Source organism: Oncorhynchus gorbuscha, linkage group LG17 (genome assembly GCF_021184085.1).
Source record: "Oncorhynchus gorbuscha isolate QuinsamMale2020 ecotype Even-year linkage group LG17, OgorEven_v1.0, whole genome shotgun sequence".
NCBI classification, from domain to species: domain Eukaryota; kingdom Metazoa; phylum Chordata; class Actinopteri; order Salmoniformes; family Salmonidae; genus Oncorhynchus; species Oncorhynchus gorbuscha.
Window position 1 is genome coordinate 51,975,502 of NC_060189.1, and position 22,214 is coordinate 51,997,715.

The 22,214-nt window shown below is 43.4% G+C and overlaps 4 protein-coding genes across 7 annotated transcripts in view; all 4 read left to right on the plus strand.

The window, feature by feature from the left end:
* LOC124001634 (zinc finger protein 7-like) overlaps positions 1-21,199 on the plus strand; it is a 76,401-nt gene extending 55,202 nt beyond the window's left edge. The window contains exons 1-3 of one of the 3 annotated variants that reach the window (XM_046308604.1): positions 18,496-18,976; positions 19,344-19,474; positions 19,663-21,199. In XM_046308604.1, the coding sequence (XP_046164560.1) occupies positions 18,718-18,976; positions 19,344-19,474; positions 19,663-20,781 (1,509 nt within the window). In that variant the 5' untranslated portion in view covers positions 18,496-18,717 and the 3' untranslated portion in view covers positions 20,782-21,199. Of the gene's footprint in view, positions 1-18,495; positions 18,977-19,343; positions 19,475-19,662 lie in introns of those variants that run through there. The other 2 variants (XR_006832828.1, XM_046308602.1) reach the window with 2 other exon arrangements.
* The window catches only part of LOC124001614 (gastrula zinc finger protein 5-1-like), a 532,153-nt gene that overhangs the window by 330,668 nt on the left and 179,271 nt on the right, over positions 1-22,214 (plus strand). The window lies entirely within an intron of this gene.
* Positions 4,536-14,762, plus strand: LOC124001643 (zinc finger protein 662-like). The gene is made up of 3 exons (XM_046308618.1): positions 4,536-4,964; positions 12,697-12,821; positions 13,053-14,762. Exons 1-3 carry the CDS (start codon positions 4,682-4,684, stop codon positions 14,361-14,363), a joined length of 1,719 nt encoding a protein of 572 aa, XP_046164574.1. The 5' UTR covers positions 4,536-4,681; the 3' UTR covers positions 14,364-14,762.
* Positions 19,703-22,214, plus strand: part of LOC124001665 (zinc finger protein 213-like) — a 30,006-nt gene continuing 27,494 nt past the window's right edge. Inside the window, exon 1 of the mRNA XM_046308656.1 lies at positions 19,703-19,836. The gene's annotated coding sequence lies outside the window, so the exon portion shown is untranslated. The remainder of the gene's footprint in view (positions 19,837-22,214) is intronic.

Genomic DNA, 22,214 nt, shown 5'->3' on the forward strand with positions numbered 1-22,214 from the left:
CCCGTCACAAAGACAAGTACGATAGCTTGCAAGGCCAAATACGAGCAGACAAACTCTCAAAGCTAAAAAGTGGACTACTATCTCAGCAGAATACATTTGTACGCCAAGCTCAGCTGAACCAGGCATCCATTCGGGCCAGCTTTCGGGTTGCTAAACTGATAGCAAGAAGCGGTAAGCCTTTCACTGACGGAGAGTTTAAGAAATGTATGGATGCTGTCGCGGAGGAGGTGTGTCCCGAGAAGAAAGATGCATTTAATGTCGTAAGTCTGTCGGCGAGTACAATCACCAGACGCGTTGAAGAAATCGGGAGTAATGTATATGCCCAGCTGCAGCAGAAGACGAAAGAATTAGACTTTTTTTCATTAGCACTGGATGAGAGCACGGACGTGCAAGACACAGCGCAACTGCTCATTTTTATTCGTGGAGTTAGCGCAAACTTTGAGATATGCGAGGAGCTGGCAGCCCTCCAAAGTCTCAAAGGGACTACAACGGGAGAGGATATTTTTGACAAAGTGTGCCAAACCATGGAGAAGTTGGACCTGGACTGGTCAAAGCTAGCTAGCATCACGACTGACGGGGCTCCTAGCATGGTGGGCGAAACTCGCTGTCTAATAGGACGCATGAACCGGGAGTTGGAAAAAAGGGGTCTCACCGCCCGCTACGAGTCCACTGCCTAATTCACCAGCAAGCACTGTGCTGCAAAGTGTTGACGTGGGATTCTGTAATGAAGGTTGTGGTGTCGTGCATAAACTTCATCAGAGCAAAGGGACTTAAAGACAGGCAGTTCCAAGAATTCCTGTCTGAACTGGAGTCTACGCACGGAGATGTGCTGTACTACACAGAGGTCCGATGGCTGAGCCGGGGCAGAGTTTTGAGGCGTTTTTACGAGCTGCTACCCGAAATTAACGCATTTCTTCATTTAAAAGACAAAACGGTCCCAGAGCTGATCGACCCAGAATGGAAATGGCACCTCGCATTTTTAACAGACGTGACAGAAATACTTAACAGCCTTAACTTGCAGCTACAAGGCGAGGGGAAACTCATTTGCGACATGTATTCACACATAAAAGCATTTGAGGTGAAATTAGCGCTGCTTTTGGAACAAGTGAAAAAGCGCAACTTTGTCCATCTTCCTGCTACCCAAAACCTGTCGACAGAGAACCCAGCGGTCCCGTTTCCAGCTGAAAAGTGCGTGGAAGCACTGGAAATGCTGAAGGCAGAGTTCGGTGTGCGATTCAGTGAACTACATGTTCATGCAAAAGAAATCCGTCTTTTCAGAACCCCTTTGTTGCCGACATTGATGAAGCACAGCCTTCATATCAGTTTGAGTTGGCTGAGTTACAGAACTGTGATGTTCTGAAAGATGCATTCAAGCCCAACAGTCTCATTGACTTCTATGCCGCCCTCCCAAACGACACATATCCAAACATCAAAAAACACGCAATGAAAATGTCCACAGTTTTTGGCAGCACGTATATCTGCGAGAAAACCTTTTCTCGCATGAAACTGCTGAAAACCCAGATGAGATCAAGATTGACAGATGAACATTTGCATCAGTGCTTGAGACTGGCTGTAACTAGAATGGAACCTGATATTCAACTTCTCACCAGCCAGATGCAGGCCCACAGTTCACACTGATGGACATACATAGGTAAGCTCACTTTTCTGACTTGAATGAGTCATTCTGAGCATAAACAAATATAATCATAATAAAATCTACTGGGATAAAATCCATCTTTACAACCATACTGGTAGTGAAATGTATTGTGCTGTGTAGGTGCTGTATCACTTAGTTCAGTTTCTCAACCTGCTTCTTTTGTGGTTTTCACAGGGAAGTTGATGAGAGAGAGCTGCAAACAGCGGTGTCTACAAGCCTACTGGAACCTACAAAAGGATTATAAGGAAGGAACACAAGAACTTTAAGAGACTGCTCATATGTGTCAGAGAGATTCTGCTCTGACAACTGAGCTGAACTTTTATCTGTTAAGATTGTGCATGGCACGACAGAAAGTTAATGTTCCATGGCTTTTTTTTCTATGAAGAACCCAGAGAGAGTTATTTAGTTATTATTTATTTCCTGTTTTTTTCTGTGAAGAACTCAGAGAGGGTTATTTAGTTATTATTTATTTCATTAATAGTGTTATTATTTGTTTCCTGACTTTTTTTCTGTAAAGAACCTGGAAAGGGTTATTTGGTTATGTGTGGCTTTCTGGAAAACAATAAATTTTTTAAGCTCCCCTACGATCGTCACACTTTTTCTGTTACAAACTGACACCGGCCCCCCATCAGAGAAGGGAAAAGTTATGTGGCCCTCACAGGAAAAAGTTTGGGGACCCCTGTTCTAAAGGGTCCATTTTGACATCTTGACTTCCAACATTCTATTATATTCACTGTAAACAACAATATAACATTTGACACAAATCTGCTACTTTGACCACTTTCACAAAGTGTGTGTTTGAACTCTTCCTCTACTTTGCTGCTATTCAAATCTGAAATCAGAGCAAAAATATCTAACGATACAGCTGTTTTGGTACCCTCAAAAAAAAATGAAAATTCTAACCATTTTCCCAAGAAGTGAGACAAAAAGTTAGCGTAGGAAATCTTCCTCTGCTTTTCAAATATGAAATCAAAACAGGAATAGTTTCTAACAATCAAAGGTTAGAGCTGTTTTAGTAACCTCATTGACTGCTTTCATTGAGCTAATGTCCCACTCATGTAACTTCGTTGGTGCCATTTCCCTGGTTAGCATAGCAACATTTGGTCTCACTTTGCATTTAATAGCCCTCTAGACTCGGTCTGTTAGATGTGCCACAATTTTTGTTTTCTACAGTTAAGTCACAAAAACATTGAGACCAGTACACACACTCCTTCCACAAGGATCTGCTGTCCAGATTGACAAGCCCATCTTGACGTTGTTGTACGAGAGAGGGTACGCACAGTTGATACAAGCTGCGACCACAGAAAATAATACCCTGCTGGATCCAGTGTTCATTTCACAACCACAAACTTGCTTCCATTCAGATGTGCTGCAGAGATACTGAAGCTATCACAACCCAGTTTATTGCATTTTCACTTCAGACATCTCCCAGGTATGAATCTTGACCAAAACATTGGTATCACATTTCACTGCTTGCATTAGTTCTGTCTTCATTAGCATTAAAAACAAGTCTAAATAAAAGGAACGTTCTACATTTGCATTTCAAATAATGAATTTCACATGTACATTATGCTATGCTCAGTTAATGTGTGTCCACGCCGGGGTCAGAGGTGCTCTGAGGGAAAGGGGTTCCCCGTTCCAGGCAGAGAGTCCCTCTACACACTGATCCTACTCCAGCCCAGAGAGGACTTCATGAACATCCCTCTGTTGTCCAAATACTTTGTGAAATATATTTTTTATGTACTTCAGTGCCTCATTGTCTTCTGTTCTCTATTATTACAGTTGTCATATACTTATGACAAGTGTTTGATATACTTCATACTTTATCAAATATTGTAACGACCCTGGGTTTGTAAGCGCGGAAATCGACTCTGCCGCACGAGAATGCTTTTGCGGCACGGTCGATAGCCTACAGGGAGTTTTGAGGGAAGGGCTTCCATCCTCCCAGACCGGCGGCCTGATGTAGGATCTCATGGGGCCAAAGTAGTGGGATGGGGTGGTGGGTTTTGGGGGATAGCATATAGGTGCAGGGTTAGATAGTGGTGCAATTTAAATGTTTCCCCTTTTCACTTTTTTTTGGGGACCAAAATGTAAAATTAACACTCCGACCTGTGAACAGCAGCAATACGCATCAAAGCGTCCAGTCTGCCGGAAAATCACATGAAGAAGTAAACAACCCAGATAGTGATCGCACAGGAACAGGCGTATACATTCCTGAATTAGATTTTCAAAATACTGTATGTAGAAGACAAACCGATGAACTCTACCACTGGGTAGAGGTGAGGCCAAATGTAAGATCAGAGCCACTTTGATAGATGTGGGACTCTGAGCCCAAGGGCCAGGATTTATATGCCCTCTAAAGAAAGGTCGGTGGACCAAGGTTCAAAGGTCAGATTAGGAAGTTAGAGTTGGTGTTCGGTAAGCATAATGCTTTGCGTCTGGAGTGCATGGTTGATGTAACAGTGGAGCATGTGTTGTATTGTTACAGGTATGTTGAGGAGAGGGTGATATTCAAGTGTAGGGTGATTAAGGTTGGGGGGGTTGGAAGGGATTTATATAATAAATAATATATGCCATTTAGTGGACGCTTTTATCCAAAGCGACTTACAGTCATGTGTGCATACATTCTACGTATGGGTGGTCCCGGGAATCGAACCCACTACCCTGGCGTTACAAGCGCCATGCTCTACCAACTGAGCTACAGAAGGGGGATGGTCTGTTGGAAGTTAATATGGCTATTTTTTATTTTCTTAGTAGTATGAGGATTTAGTTTTATGGGTTTTCTTTTCTATCAAAGTAGAGATTTGAGAATCGTGATTGACCACGCACTCCAGCACAGTAGGTGGCAGCATGCACCTTAGACGTTTAAGACCGCCAATCTACCAAAGAAGAAGTCAACGGAATCAAGAACGACCAAGATCAATTTCCACGTTAAGCGTTTGTGTTGTTATTTAGACATGTATTAACCCTAGAACTCAAAATATTGATAGATGTTATCTAGGTAACGCTAACTAGCTACTAACAATGGCAAACTGTGTGGTTTTTCACACTCAAATAGCCTCCGTTATGGAGGTGCTAGCGAATGCTGCCGTGGCAGAGATCTGTAAACTCGTAGACGACGACTATGCAGTGTTTCGTTTGGAAATCACTCAAAGCCAGAAAGAAAACCGGGGATTGCGGAGGAAACTACAGCTACTGGAAATGAAGGTGGCACGGGAGCGCGCAGAGAGGACAATGCGAGAGCGCGTTCTCGCCAGTCGTCCCAGTAGTGTCAAGATCCTCGACCAATACAGAGGGATGGCAAGAGGTACATTTTGCAGGACGAGGCTTCTGGGCCTGTTGCCCCGTTCCCCTCTGCGCATGTGTGACTTTAGATGCATTATTAACCACATAGTTAACCAGAATTGGGTCTTTGACAGTTTTGGAATAGTATGCAATAATTCCCCTGATTACTTAGCAATCTTGAACAAAGACACAATATTATATTCTAACCATTTTTAAAAAATGTACTGCATTTATTTACTCAATTAAAATAAGATGCATGGAACATAATCAATCTATAAATAGTATATGTTTTGCGAAGTGTTACCGTACATCCGTGCCAATTATAGACAGTGGTTGTGTCCGAATACCCATACTTAAATAGATTATGCATACTGTGTACTCATCGTCGCATACTATTTAGTACCATTAGTAAAAAAGTATGCAGTATGCAACGGTCGCAACGCAGTAGCTACTCCTGACTGGCTGAGTAGGTGGGGCAGGACTGAGTGCCGGTGGATTTTTACAAATTCAGCAGACATTACATTAACCAACTTGATAATGATTAATTTCTCTAAATAGAATAGGCCTACTCAGGCTGGTTATAGTTAACTTGTCACATTCGACCTACACTGTAGCCCAGGGGTCAGCCTGGTCTCATAGACTAGATGTAACATAGTAAAATGTAAATCCGGGAGACCAAATTAGTATGATAGGTTATGTTTGGTATGGTTACATAAGGCAGATGGTTACTTAAGGCAAAACATTTAGTCGGATAACTCGAACATCTAGCAACCCGAATGTTGCGAGTTTGAATCTCATTACGGACAACTTTAGCATTTTTAGCTAATTGGCAACTTTCACTACTTCTTTTTAGGTACTTTGCAACTACATAGCATGTTAGCTAACCCTTCCCCTAACCTTAACACTTTTACCTAACTCTTATCCCTAACCCCTAGCATATATGTTTTGCAAATTCATAACATATTGTAAGTTCTGCAAATTCGTAACATAGCATACGAAATGGGTGATTCAAATCAAATGTATTTATAAAGCCCCTACATCAGCTGATGTCACAAAGTGCTGTACAGAAACCCAGTCTAAAACCCCAAACAGCAAGCAATGCAGGTGTGGAAGCACAGTGGCAAGGAAAAACTCCCTAGAAAGGCCAGAACCTAGGAAGAAACCTAGAGAGGACCAGGCTATGAGGGGTGGGTGAGATTATAACAGAACATGGCCAAGATGTTCAAATGTTCATAGATGACCCGCAGGGTCAAATAATAACAATCACAGTGGTTGTCGAGGGTGCAACAGGTCAGCACCTCAGGAGTAAATGTCAGTTGGCTTTTCATAGCCAATCATTCAGAGTATCTCTACCGCTCCTCCTGTCTCTAGAGTTGAAAACAGCAGGTCTGGGACAAGTAGCACATCCGGTGAACAGGTCAGGGTTCCATAGCCGCAGGCAAAACAGTTGAAACTGGAGCAGTAGCACGGCCAGGTGGACTGGGGACAGCAAGGAGTCATCAGGCCAGGTAGTCCTGAGGTATGGTCCTAGGGCTCAGGTCCTATGAGAGAGAGCGAGAGAGAGAATACTTAAATTCACACAGGACACCGGATAAGACAGGAGAAATACTCCAGATATGACAGACTGACCCTAGCCCCCCGACACAAACTACTGCAGCATAAATACTGGAGGCTGAGACCGGAGGGGTCGGGAGACACTGTGGCCCTGTCCAACGATACCCCCGGACAGGGCCAAACAGGCAGGATATAACCCCACCCACTTTACCAAAGCACAGCGCCCACACCACTAGGGGGATATATTCAAACCACCAACTTACCATCCTGAGACAAGGCCGAGTATAGCCCACAAAGATCTCCGCCACAGCACATCTCAACGGGGGCACCAACCCGGACAGGAAGATCACGTCAGTGACTCAACCCATTCAAGTGACGCACCCCCCCCCCTAGGGACGGCATGGAAGAGCACCAGTAAGCCAGTGACTCAGCCCCTGTAATAGGGTTAGAGGCAGAGAACCCCAGTGGAGAGAGGGGAACTGGCCAGGCAGAGACAGCAAGGGCGGTTCGTTGCTCCAGTGCCTTTCTGTTCACCTTCACACTCCTGGCCCAGACTACAGTCAATCATAGGACCTACTGAAGAGATGAATCTTCAACAAAGACTTAAAGGTTGAGACTGAATCTGTGTCTCTCACATGGATTGGCAGACAATTCCATAAAAATTTAGCTCTACAGAAGAAATCCCTGCCTCCAGCTGTTTTCTCCCATGCTTTTCTAGGGACAGTAAGGAAGCCTGTGTCTTGTGACCGTAGGTATGTACGGCAGGACCAAACCGGAAAGATAGGTAGGAGCACGCCGGTGTAATGCTTTGTAGGTTAGCAGTAAAACCTTGAAATCAGCCCTTGCCTTAACAGGAAGCCAGTGTAGAGAGGCTAGCACTGGAGTAATATGATCAATAGTCAAGATTCTAGCAGTCGTGTTTAGCACTAACGGCTTATTTAGTGCTTTATCCGGGTAGCCAGAAAGTAGAGCATTGCAGTAGTCTAACCTAAAAGTGACAAAAACATGGATGATTTTTTCTGCATTATATTTGGAAAGAAAGTTTCAGATTTTTCAAATGTTACGTAGATGGAAAAAAGCTTTCCTTGAAACAGTCTTGATATGTTCGTCAAAAGAGAGATCAGGGTCCAGAGTAACCCCGAGGTTCTTCAGTTTTATTTGAGACGACTGTACAACCATAAAGATTAATTGTCAGATTCAACAGAAGATCTTTGTTTCTTGGGACCTAGAACAAGCATCTCTGTTTTGTCCGAGTTTAGAAGTAGAACATTTGCCTCCATCCACTTCCTTATGTCTGAAACACAGACTTCCAGGGAGGACAATTTTGGGGCTTCACCATGTTTCATCGAAATGTACAGCTGTGTGTCATCTGCATAGCAGTGAAAGTTAACATTATATTTCCTAATGACATCACCAAGAGGTAGAATATATAGTGAAAACAATAGTGGTCCTAAAATGGAGCCTTGAGGAACACTGCAATTTACAGTTGGTTTTTCAGAGGACAAACCATCCACAGAGACAAACTGATATGTTTCCGACAAATAAGATCTAAACCAGGCCAGAACATGTCAGTGTAGACCGATTTGAGTTTCCAATCTCTCCAAAAGAATGTGGTGATCGATGGTATCAAAAGCAGCACTAAGGTCTAGGAGCACGAGGACAGATGCAGAGCCTCGGTCTGACGCCATTAAAAGATTTATCACCTTCACAATTGCAGTCTCAGTGCTATGATAGGGTCTAAAACCAGACTGAAGCGTTTCGTATACATTGTCTTCAGGAAGGCAGTGAGTTTCTGCGCAACAGCTTTTTCTAAAATTGTTGAGAGGAATGGGAGATTCGATATAGGCCGATGAGTTTTTAAAATATTGAATGGGTCAAGGTTTGGCTTTTTCAGGAGAGGCTTTATTCCTGTCACTTTTAGCGAGTTTGGTACACATCCGGTGGATAGAGAGCCATTTATTATGTTCAACATAGGAGGGCCAAGCACAGGAAGCAGCTCTTTCAGTAGTTTAGTTGGAATAGGGTCCAGTATGCAGCTTGAAGGTTTAGAAGCCATGATTATTTTCATCAATGTGTCAAGAGATATAGTACTAAAACACTTGAGTGACTCCCTTGATCCTAGGTCCTGGCAGAGTTGTGCAGACTTTGGAGGAATACGTAGATGTAAAGAGGAGTCGGTAATTTGCTTTCTAATGATCATGATCTTTTCCTCAAAGAAGTTCACAAAATGTATCACTGCTGAAGTGAAAGCCATCCTCTCTTGGGGAATGCTGCTTTTCAGTTAGCTATGCGACAGTATCAAATGTTTTTTTGGATTGTTCTTATTTTCCTCAATTAAGTTGGATAATAGGATGATCGAGCAGCAGTGAGGGCTCTTCGATACTGCACGGTACTGTCTTTCCAATCTAGTCGGAAGACTTCCAGTTTGGTATAGCGCCATTTCCTTTCCAATTTTCTGGAAGTTTGCTTCAGAGCTCAGGTATATTCTGTATACCAGGGAGCTAGTTTATTATGAGAAATGTATTTGGTTTTTAGGGGTGCGACTGCATCTAGGGTATCGCACAAGGTTAAAATTAGTTCCTCACTTAGGTGGTTAACTGATTTTTGTCCTCTGACGTCCTTGGGTAGGCGGAGGGAGTCTGGAAAGGCATCTTGGAAGCTTTGGGTTGTCCGAGAATTTATAGCACAACTTTTGATGATCCTTGGTTGGGGTCTGAGCAGATTATTTGTTGCGATTGCAAACGTAATAAAATGGTGGTCCGATAGTCCAGGATTATGAGGAAAAACATTAAGATCCACAACATTTGTTACACGGTACATAACTTGGTCCAGAGTATGACTTTGGCAGTGAATAGGTCCGGAGACATGTTGGACAAAACCAAGAGTCGATGATGGCTACGAAAGCCTTTTGGAGTGGGTCTGTGGACTTTTACATGTGAATATTAAAGTCACCAAAAATGTGAATATTATCTGCCATTATTACAAGGTCCGATAGGAATTCAGGGAACTCAGTGAGGAACGCTGTATATGGCCCAGGAGGCCTGTAAAACAGTAGCTCTAAAAAGTGATTGAGTAGGCTGCATAGATTTCATGACTAGAAGCTCAAAAGACGAAAAAGTAGTTAATTTTTTTGTGAATTGAAATTTGCTATTGTAAATGTTAGCAACACCTCCACCTTTGCGGGACGCGCTGGGGATATAGTCACTAGTGTAGTCAGGAGGTGAGGCCTCATTTAACACAGTCAATGTATCAGGCTTAAACCATGTTTGTCACGCCAGTCACATCAAGATTATGATCAGTGATTCATTCATTAATTGACTATAACTGCCTTGGAAGTGAGGGATCTAACATTACGTAGCTGTATTTTGAGATGTGAGGTATCACAATCTCTTTCAATAATGGCAGGAATGGAGGAGGTTTTTATTCCAGTGAGATTGCTAAAGCGAACACCGCCATGTTTAATTTTGCCCAACCTAGGTCGAAGCACAGACACGGTCTCAATGGGGATAGCTGAACTGAGTACACTGACTGTACTAGTGGCAGACTCCACTAAACTGGCAGACTCCACTAAGCTGGCAGGTTGGCTAACAGCCTGCTACCTGGCCTATACCCTATCTCATTGTAGAGCTTGGGGAGTTAGAGCCCTGTCTATGTTTGTAGATAAGATGAGAGCACCCCTCCAGCTAGGATGGAGTCCGTCACTCCTCAACAGGACAGGCGTGGTCCTGTTTGTGGGTAAGTCCCAGAAAGAGGTAGAATTTGTAGATAATTAGATCTTTTGGTAGGGGCAGAAAACAGTTTAACCAGCGATTGTTTGTGAGACTGCTGTAGAGCTAATCACTCCCCCTTAACTGGGACAATTACTCGATGCCGACACATCTTTCTAGCTGATTTCCCCCCTGAAGCTCTGACTGTTTCATCCTAACATTGTTGGTTCCGACGTAGATAACAATATCCCTATACTCTTGCCAGTTTTAGCTTTAGCCAGCACCATCTTCAGATTAGTTTTAACGTAGGTAGCCCTGCCCCCTGGTAAACAGTGTATGATCGCTGGATGATTCCTTTTAAGTCTGACACTGCGGGTAATGGAGTCGCCAATGACTAGGGTTTTCAATTTGTCAGAGCTAATGGTGGGAGCCTTCGGCGTCTCAGATCCCGTAACGGGAGGAGTAGAGACCAGAGAAGGCTCGGCCTCTGACTCCGACTCGCTGATTAATTAATGGGGAGAACCGGTTGAAAGTTTCTGTCGGCTGAATGAGCGACACCGGTTGAGCATTCCTACAGCATTTCCTTCCAGAAGCCATGAGAAAATTGTCCGGCTGCGGGGACTGTGTGAGAAGATTTATACTACGATCTGTATTTACTGGGGGCACAGACGCTGTTTCATCCTTTTCTACACTGAAATGACCCTTGTCTAACGATTGCTTGCAGCACATCCATCCTCTCCGTAAGGCGATCGTTCTCCTGTATATTATGAGAACAGCGACTGCAATTAGAAGGCATCATGTTATTAATGTTACTACTTTTAGCTTCGGATGGTGGAGGTCCTGACGAACCATGTCCAGATAAAGCGTCCGGAGTGAAAAGTTGAATGAAAAAAGTTGAGTGAGGGACAAAATAAAAAATAAACTAATTAAAAAGTTAAAAACCATAAAGTTGGCAGGTAGCAAAGTAAGGTTAGCAACAAAACGACATCCACAAATGAATACATACCATACGAAACGTAACATATCAGTCAGTACCTGCAGCACTTCAAGAACAGGGTTGCTTACCCCTGCCATAGCCCATCTATCCTATTTAAAACGTCATATTTATTAGTGAAACGAAATTGCTGTAACATACAGTGCATTCGGAAAGTATTCAGACCCCACCGTTACTGCCTTATTCTAAAATGGATTAAATTGGGGTTTGTTTCCCCTTATCAAATCGACACACAACAATGACAAAGCAAAAACAGGTATCGTTTTGAAAATCTATTAAAAATAAACTGAAATATCACATTTACATAAGTATTCAGACCCTTTACTCAGTACTTTGTTGAAGCACCTTTGGGAGTTTTTTAAATTTGTAATACTGTTTTCGCTTTGGCATTGTGGGGTATTGTGTGTAGATTGAGAGCAACATTTTTTAAATAATTTTTAGAATAAGACTAACGTAACAAAATGTGGAAAAGGTTGAGGGGTCTGAATATTTTCCGAATGCACTGTATATAAATTAAATTAAAAAACCCAGTACACAAATCAAATGTTCAAATAAAAAGGCTTATTGCACAGAAAAACGTGGACAGTCGGATGCATCGCAAATTCAGAACCCCTGGACAGCAACATAAAACTAAAGCACTGATCATTGGGAACGAGATCAGAATCAATGGTAAGGCTTCATCCCTACATTAAATCGTTAAATAGGTAGCCTAGCCTGCAAAACTAAGACAATCCATATGTTAAAATCAAAAGGCCTGGTTAACATGACATCAATAACGCAGCCACATCCCGAATCCCCTGTGCGGACACGTTCAGATATCAAAATATGGTGTAGTATTTAGTTTAAAAGCTCTGACGAAGGCCAAGAAAACAATTAGCACTTTTCAATGAGAAAACAGAAATCCTCTTTGGGGTGAAAAAAAACGTCTGTTTTCAACAATATAGTGCCTACGATTCAATACTCAAATATTTTGAGAACAAAATCTACATCTTCCCAATTAAGTAGCCTACTTGTTGTTTGGCTACTCGAAGAGAAATAGGGCAAATCACTCGCAGCTTACCTCTTCCAATGCATTTTGGGAAAGTGTGCATCTAATTCTACTAGATAAAGAGCTGAGATGAGTATAACATCCTGGCATTTAAACCATCTCGATCATTGAAAATTCACATGCATTCTATTTTCGCATACTGAGAATGCGTCATGCGGGATTGAGTTTTTTCACGCTATTCGTTGATTTCGGGAGCTCATCCCCTTATCTAATTGATCAGCTGTTGTCAAAGGCGAAATTAGTATTTAAAGTATACTAGATTTTTGAAATGTCGCATACTATTACACTTTGTTTTTGCATACTCAAACGGCATACTTATTAGGATGCAAGTATGGGAATTCGGACACATACACTGTCAAAACTGTCAATGGTGACAAAACTATATGACGTTGAGCATTGACAGTAGCTAACCTAACCACCTCTTTTCCCCCAATCGCTCTCTCTGGTGAAGGACATCTCTCTGGAGGCCACAAGAGCTTTGTGAAGCCAGCAAGAGACAATACATGGAGAGATGACCAACCAATCGCTGTTGATGAGGGGAGTGGAACCTCATCCCAGCACATTATGGTGATAGAGGTTAGTGTAATACTGTAACATTAAAAAATTACAGTACATCAAATAGGCAGTCATTGTAAATAAGAATTTATTCTTAACTGACTTGCTTATAAATAAAGGTTTAAAAAATAATAATAATAATAAACTTGCTAACATGTACATCCAAATTTATAGCTTGTTAGACTTCCCTATGACGTTGTTATCCAATTCAAACTCATGTACAGATAATAACCTCCTCTCTTCTTATGTCAGTCTGTAGATGTAGAGGCTGCAGGTCCTGGAGGATCGTCTCTGGTCAAGCAGGAGAGGACTGAAGAAGACGACCCACAACAAAACAGAAACATCCAGACTGAAACAGCGGCTGGAGTGGCATCCCCTTTAGCCACAACGTACCTCACCGCCTCGCCCCAGCCCAACACCAAAGCCAACATCACAAAGGACAGTGGAACGCTGAACGCTGTCCTCAAGTCAGAGACCGACACAGAGACTTTAATTGTAACACAAAGGCTTTTACACACAGGTTCTGACCACAGGTCAGACCCAGAGAGACTGGGGCTGGGGCCACTTGGCTGTCCTCCTGCTCCTGGCTCAGAGTATTTACTTTACAGTAACCCGAGCCCAAGGACAGTTCATTCCCATCGAGATGCAGGTGACTCATTAGAGACTGGCAATGATCCGTCTTGTTCTTACAATACAGAGGTGGACCCTGGCAACATGCCCTTGGGTTTAGAGACACATAATGATCTGTCTAGAGGGGACTGGAACCGGTACAGTAGTAGCGTATACTCTGAAGGGTGCCTAGATAAGAAAGAGGAGGTTATAGTGGTAGATGAGGTGACTGTGAAAGTGGAGGGCGATGCTCCTCCCACATGGAATGCAGATAGTGATCTAGGAGACAGACACTCGCAGGGCAGAGATTTGTTAGATTACAGTGGAAGCTTAGGGACAAATCAAAATGTCGCCACTCACTCCCCTTTACACGCGTTCAGGGATCGCGACCCAGTGTCCACGACAATCGGGCCTTCCGATTCACACGGCAACATCCTTTTCAATCAAGTATTGAACTCGAAGGACCAAAGGACCAAGGCTCAGGCAGGGGGAGCAACATCAGACCATAGTAATGAGAAACGGTTCCTCTGCATGTTCTGTAACAAAGGGTTCAGCTGCCTCCAGAAGTTGGAGATCCACCAGAGGGTCCACACAGGGGTGAAACCCTTCAGCTGTACCCAGTGTCATATGCGCTTCTCCCACTCGTCCAGCCTTAAGAGGCACCAGAGGGTCCACACAGGGGTGAAACCATTCAGCTGTACCCAGTGTCACATGCGCTTTGCCCAGGCTGGTGACTTGAAGAGGCACCAGAGGGTCCACACGGGGGAGAAACCCTATAGCTGTACCCAATGTCACATGCGCTTCGCCCAGGCTGGCAACCTGAAGATGCACCTGAAGGTCCACACGGGAGAGAGGCCGTTTGCCTGTATGGACTGCGGAAAGAGGTTCTCTGAGAGGAGCTACCTCATGATACACCAGCAGAAAAACCATTCCACTCTAGAACATAGCAAGTAACCATTCCACTCGTTAGACATTTAGATCAAACTCTGCATTAAAGACAAAGATACATTTTCATTGTTATCAGCAGAAAAGATCCAGACATCCATTTGGAATACAAGAGTAACAGATTTCAATGTTGAATATTCCTGGGTAGAATATTGCATCCAGATATTGTAGATATGTAAGCCGAAAAAGTCTGTTATATATTGTGTTTGTACTGTGTAGGCTATATAATGTTCACAAATGCCTATTTCATTACTTCCATTCAACTACTTTAGGTTTTTCCCCAAGACACTTTTAATGAGAATGTATGCAGTTTATTAAATTCATGCAGATTTTTTGTTGAGACGTGGTTTTCATATGGTGTATTTCAAACGTGTTTATGTTTAATAAACACAAAATGGGACTTTTAAATTCTAAGACTTTCATTGAGACTCCCTTTAACATACATCATATCATATTCTGCATACACAAAACAGTCCTTATAAGCAAATAACTTACTAAATAATACTAACAAACCTACTGTACACGTCAAAATAGTTAGTCAGGTTGGTCTGACTTTTGACTTATCACAGCTTACTTATTTTTAACCACAGCAATGTTTATATCCACCATGATGGGTTTGTTTAACAACAATGAAGTCATTATGTAACTACACTATAGGACTGAAACGTAGTGGAAACGTATCTGTGTGTACGTACCTGAGGGAGTGTATGTCTGCAATCTGTATCACCTGTCTATTCCAGGAGGAGGAGGGTCCAGAGGTGCTGCTGGTGAAGGAGGAGGGTCTGGGGAACCATGGTCTATAACATTTAAGCTTATTTACTGCATTTCTACACAATTTAAAACTCTAAAATGCAATTTGGAGAACAGCAAAAACAAATTGACATCTTGTTGCTGTAGCTTCAAATTGAGGAGCAATTAGGGTTCAGTGCCTGGGTCAAGGGCACATGAAGTAGACATGGAGGATGGGAAGCCTGATCTGCACTGGTGAAAGAGGAAACAATAGACTGACCAGAGAGTATTGATCTGCTGAGTGGACAAAAGATGGGAGGAGCAAGGTAAGGGAGACACAGTTAATTAGGTACACCCATCTAGTACCAGGTCAGGCCCCCTTTTGCCTCCAGAATAGCCTGAATTCTTCAGGGTGCAGATTCTACAAGTTGGAAACGTTCCACATGGATATTGGTCCATGCTGACGCGATGGCATCGCGCAGCTGTTGCAGATTGGCCGGCATTACACCACCGCTACCAGCCTATACCGTTGACACCAGGAAGGATGGGTCCATGGACTCATACTGCTTGTGCAAAATCCTGACTCTGCTATCAGCATGATTTAACAGGAGCCAGGATTAGTCAGACCAGGCAATGTTTTCCCGTCCTCCAGTGTTGGTGATCGCGTGCCCACTGGAGCCTCATCTTCTTGTTTTTAGCTGATAGGAGTGGAACCCGGTGCTGCAATAGCCACTCTGTGACAAGGATCGACGAGTTATGCATTGCATTGTAAGATGTCATTCTGCACACCACTGTTGTACTGCGCTGTTATTTGTTTATTTGTGGCCCGCCTGTTTGCTTGCACGATTCTTGCCATCTGGGTGGCCATCTTGGATTTCCAGACCCAGACGGGTGCAGCCAAGGGCCCAGGGAACGGTATCACTGAGCGGACCAAAACTGGAGGTTAGTGGCGACATGGTGGAGGTCAGTGGATGGGACAGCGTCCTCAACTCTGGGCTGGGGAACAACACTGTTAACCACAACCAGAAACAGACAGTCAAACACAAAACATCCAAACTTAGTCTCCATGACAACAGACTGGTAGAGACCATGGCCAGTCCGCCTTCTATAGGTTCTATCAACTGGAACATGGACCCTGTGACAACACAACACAGACACTTCCTGTCCTCTTCACACTCCCCTTATGTTAAACCAGACCTGACAATGCCAGTGCCTCAACACCAAATGGCTATACAAGCCCATTGGCAAATGACAGTAGTTGAGAAAGAATCAGTAAAGGTGGCAGCGCCAAAGACAAATGATTCCTGTGTTCATTCTGTGGGAAAGTCTTCCATTTCTCCAAACAGGTATAGATCCACCAGAGGATGCACACGATGGAAAAAACATTCGATTGCCACTTGTGCCCGGACTGTTTCACCCACTCGTCCAGTCTGGAGATTTACCAGAGGGTACACACAGTACAGAAACCCTACAGCTGACCCCGGTGTGAGAAGAGGTTCTAAAGAAACACATGAAGATCCACACGGGAGAGGCCGTTGCCTGTACCCACTGTTGGAAGAGGTTCTCAGAGAAGATCAACCTCAGGATACACCAGCAAAAATGTACATGGCACATGCATAGAGTATAGTAATGTAATGTAGTACTAGGTAGTTTGTTTGTACTTAATTCTGTTGGTTTTGGATGTAGTAGGGAACTGGATTAGGTGAACTGAGGAAAGAATGAATATGATGAGGCAGAGTAGATGACATGGGGATGGTTGGTGTGATGGTGTCTGTAAAAGTTTAATACAAAATTGACTCTGTGCTGACTGACATGGTCATTTTTGTATCATTGCAGGGTCTGAGCTCAGACGAATCAGAACCCTAGATCACTGTTCTGTTCCGGAACACTAGAGATCACTTTTGTTCCCGGTTCTGTTTCGTTCTTTTCCGGTTTTTGGTTCTGTTCTCTGAACTGGTTCCAAACCTCTTGAATGTTTTGGCATTCAGGTCCAAAAAGTCACTTTCTGAGCACTTCTACATTGGGCAAATATGTATGGAAGGCTTCATTTCAATAAAAAAAGGGTTTCAATTCAAATAGATATACCCAGAGGCATAAATCAGGGATCCAGTCTGCAGCCCAGACCCTTCTCTTCACGGTCAGTGGAGGGAGGAAGCTGATAGAGATAGACCCTCCTGATACTACGATATTAACACCACAGTATCCATAATGAACAGAGCAGGTCACTCTGGGCTTCAGGATTCACAGAGAGTGGTGGGAGACTTAACAGGAAGTCTGTCTTCTCTTTCAGGATCTCATCTCATGCCTGGTGAATGGGTTCATACAAAGACTGGGCCTGGTTCAAGCCTTCCTCAGCTACCTCAGAGTTACCCAACCAATACAGACAAGCTAAGGACGGGCATTCACCACAAGCGGTACCTAGCCTATAACATAGCACACAATCCCAACAACACCCAAACAATGGTTAGAGGTCAAGGAGGGAGCTCAAAGACTAACAACCTGAGGACGGTGGCTCCTGCTTCTACCTCCTCTGGTGTCATTTGGTCACAACATGGGAGGGCGAGTATTGGGACGGACGCCGATAAGCCTGCCACGTGTGGGAAGTGCTTCACTGATGAGAACTATATGAAGAAACACCAGACCATTCACACCAAGGAGAGGCCCTTCAAGTACAAACTATGTACACAATCACTTTTCCTTCCTGAGTACCCTTTTCAGACATAGGCGTATCCACAACAGGGAGAAATTGTTGCAGTGTGGCCTGATATGTACACAGGGGATATCTGGTAACCATTCTTTATCTGACATATTATAGTTATCATGTGAAGTGTCTTGGGGTAAGAGGATATTTAACCACATACCCCTTATTGACCCTTTGTTAAATTGTCATTTGAAACAGGCTTGTATAAATACCAGACAGTAAACCTAGGCTAGAACAAGCACAGTTTAATATTTACCTTACTGAGGTGTAGATGGAATAAAGTAATATTATTTTCTACTATATTATTGCTAACACACTGTTCTTTTTTTAAACAAGTCTGCTCTCATCTTGAAAGATAGTGATCTTAGGAGATTTGATGTGTAATGTAATAGATGGGTTGGTTGTTTAGCACCAAAACCGACATGCACAATAATGGAGCAAAACAGATTTTAGGCATAGGTATTAAGAACAAGCTGAAACGAGCCACTTATGATTCCACAATTAGCAGTTTCTTGTCATTCTTGCTAGCAATCTGGCCATCCTGAATCACAACAACAGGATGACTTTGGACCCATGGAAACGCGCATTTTTCATGACGGCGTCACAGTCTATATGCATATATATATACTGTAAGTCAAAGAACAGGGCGCGTAACTTTCTCATTTAACCACACCATTTGAGCTATGACGCCAACCAATAAGATCACTTCTCTTTAGTTTAAACGGAAGTGAACATTGACCATGAACAATTTCCACGTTAGCGTTTTTGTTATTATTTCGACGTTTATTGAAACCACGTAACTCCAAATATGACTAATTTAGCGGCACGGCATCACATACTTTTCCCAGGTAGTGTTTAGTTCGTGTTGGAGACGGGACTTGGTTGATAGATGGTATCTTGGTAATGCTATCTAGCTGCTAACGTTAGCTAACAATGGCTAACTGTATGGTTTTTCACACTCAAATAACTTCCATTATGGAGGTGCTAGCGAATGCAGCCGTGGCAGAGATCTGTAAACTCGTAGACGACGACTATGCAGTGTTTCGTTTAGAAATGTCTCAAAGCCAGAAAGAAAACACGGCATTGCGGAGGAAACTACAGCTACTAGAACTGAAGGTGGCACGGGAGCGCGTCCTCGGCAGTCGTCCAAGTAGTGTCAAGATCCTCGACCGAAGCAGAGGAATGGCAAGAGGTACATTTTTCAGAGGGCCTAGCTGCGGGGCTTCTCGCCCCCTTCCCCTCTGCACATTTATGATGAGTTAACCAATATTGTGTCTTGGTCAGTTTTTGGATAATTCCCCTGATTAATTAAATATCTTGGGCAAAGACACTCATATTCTAAAGACTTTCTTGATTTACTACATTCCCTGTTATTTACTAATTGAAAACAATATGATGCATGGAACATAAATCGATCTATAAATAGTATATCAAGAAGTTATACAAAGTGTTACCTTACATCCTTGCCAATTCTAGACAATGTCAATAGTGTACAATATAGTGTTGAGCATTGACAGTAGTTAACCTAAACACCTCTTTCCCCCCAATCACTCTCTCAGGTGAAGGACATCTCACTGGAGGCCACAGCAGCTTTGTTAAGCCAGCGGGACGCAATAGATGGAGAGATGACCAATCAATCACTGTTGATGAGGAGAGTGGAACCTTAACCAAGGATGTTATCGTGATAGAGGTTAGTGTAATAGTGTTGCATAAAAATATTCCAGTTATTTGTAAATCAAGTATGGCCTGTTTATTTCAGAAATGTTTCCATCAGCTATTCACTTGCTTACATGTACATCCTAATTTATCTGCCATAGGGAGGCTTATGAGATCCAATTAAACTCATGTGCCGGTAATAACCTCCTCTCTTCTTGTCAGTCTGCAGATGCAGAGGCTGCAGGTCCTAGAGTCAAGCTGGAGAAGGCTGAAGGAGAGGAGGACCCACGGCTCAGCAGAAACATTCAGACTGGAGCGGTTGGAGTGTCTCCTATAGCTACGGAGGACTCCACCACCGCCCCAGCACCGCCTAGGACCCAACCCAGCATCACGGAGGTCAGTGGAATGCCGAACGCCGTCCTCAAGTCAGAGACAGACAAGGAGACTTTAACTGTAACACACAGGCTCTTACATACAAGATCTGACCACGGATCAGACTCAGAAAGGCTGGGGCCACTGGGCTGTCCTCCTGCTCCCGGCCTAGAGTACTTTCCGGTATTTCACCAGAGCCAGGTTCATTCCCGTGGTGATGGTGACACGTTAGACACTGGTGGTGATGATCCGTCTTGTTCTTACTCTACAGAGATGGACCCTGACAACATGCTCTTGTCTTTAGAGACACAGACTGATCTGTCTAGTGGGGACTGGAACCGGTATAGTAGTAGTGTATACTCTGAAGGGTGCCTAGATAAGAAAAGGGAGGTTATAGTCGTAGAAGAAGTGGATGGAGATGTTCCTCTGACATGGAATGCAGACCAGACTCAATTAGGAGAAGGACACTCACAAGGCAGAGATTTCATAGATTATAAGGAAAGCGTAGAGACTAATCCAAATGTCGCCACCCACTCCCCTTTACACGCGTTCAGGGATCGCGATACAATGTCCACATCAATGGGGTCTTCGGATTCCCACAGACGCGTCCTTTTCGATCAGGTATTAAACTCAAAGGACCAAAGGGCCATGGCTCAGGGAGGGGGAGCAACATCAGGCAGTAGTAAAGATAAACGGTTTCTCTGCATGTTCTGTAACAAAGGCTTCAGCTGCCTCCAGAAGGTGGAGATCCACCAGAGGGTCCACACCGGGGTGAAACCCTTCAGCTGTACCCAGTGTCACATGAGCTTTGCCCAGGCTGGCAACCTAAAGATCCACCAGAGGGTCCACACAGGGGTGAAACCCTTCAGCTGTACCCAGTGTCATATGCACTTCTCTCATTCGTCCAGCCTGAAGAGGCACCAGAGGATCCACGCAGGAGAGAAATCCTTCAGCTGCCCCCCAGTGTGAAAATGCGTTTTCCCACCAGAACCAGCTGAAGAAGGACCTGAAGTTCCACACGGGAGAAAGGCTGTTCGTGTGTACACACTGCGGGAAGAGGTTCATAGAGGAGCTACCTCAGTATACACCAGCTGAAAAACCATTCCACTCTATACCTGAAACCCTACAAAGACCCTAGTCAAAGATTCATTTTAATTTCATTGTCAGCGGGAAGGTCCACAGATACTTTTGTGATTACAAAGGCAACACATTTCAGTGATGAATATTCCTGGGTACAATATTGCATTCAGCCATTGTCTGATATATACGGCATATATAAACATATACAGTACCAGTCAAAAGTTTGGACACCAACTCATTCAAGACTTTTAATTTATTTTTTACTATTCTCTACATTATTTGAACAATAGTGAAGACATCAAAACTATGAAATAACACATGGAATCATGTAGTAACCAAAAAAGTGTTAAACAAATCGAACCATATGAGATTCATCAAAGTAGCCACCTTTTGCCTTGACAGCTTTGTACACTCTTGGCATTCTCTCAACCAGCTCCATGAGGAATGCTTTTCCAACAGTCTTGAAGGAGTTCCCACATATGCTGAGCACTTGTTGGCTGCTATTCCTTCACTCTGAGGTCCAACTCATCCCAAACCATCTCAATTGGGTTGAGGTTGGGTGATTGTGGAGGCCAGGTCATCTGACACAGCACTCATCACTCTCATTCTTGGTCAAATAGCCCTTACACAGCCTGGAGGTGTGTTTTGGGTCGTTGTCCCGTTGAAAAATAAATGATAGTCCCACCAAGCCCAAACCAGATGGATGGCATATTGCTGCATAATGCTGTGGTAGCCATGCTGGTTAAGTGTGCCTTGCATTCTAAATAAATCATTGAAAGTGTCACCAGCAAAGCACCATCACACCACCTCTTCCATTTTTCACGGTGGGAACCACACATGCGGAGATCATCCGTTCACCTACTCTGCGTCTCACAAAGACTCGGCAGTTGGAACCAAAAATCTCAAATTTGGGCTCAGACCAAAGGACAGATTTACACCGGTTTAATGTCCATTACTCATGTTTCTTCTTCTTATTGGTGTCCTATTACTAGTGGTTTCTTTGCAGCAATTTGACCATGAAGGGCTGATTCTTGCAGTCTCCTCTGAACAGTTGTTGAGATGTATCTGTTACTTGAACTCTGAATCATTTATTTAGGCTGCAATCTGAGGTGCAGTTAACTCTAATGAACTTCTCCTCTGCAGTAGAGGTAACTCTGGGTCCCAATGAGAGCCAGCTTTATCATAGTGCTTGATGGTTTTTGCGACTGCACTTGAAAGAAACTTTCTTAATATTTTCCAGCACTTGAAGAAAAAGTTATTGAAATTTTCCAGATCAACTAATCTTCGTCTTTCAAGTAATGATTGACTGTCATTTCTCTTTG

Bases quoted from the DNA above. Each gene is read 5' to 3' on its own strand.
- LOC124001643 (XM_046308618.1), top strand. From the start codon at position 4,682: ATGGCAAACTGTGTGGTTTTTCACACTCAAATAGCCTCCGTTATGGAG. The intron at 4,965-12,696 runs GTACATTTTGCA...TCTCTGGTGAAG, and splicing joins ATACAGAGGGATGGCAAGAG to GACATCTCTCTGGAGGCCAC. The intron at 12,822-13,052 runs GTTAGTGTAATA...TTCTTATGTCAG, and splicing joins AGCACATTATGGTGATAGAG to TCTGTAGATGTAGAGGCTGC.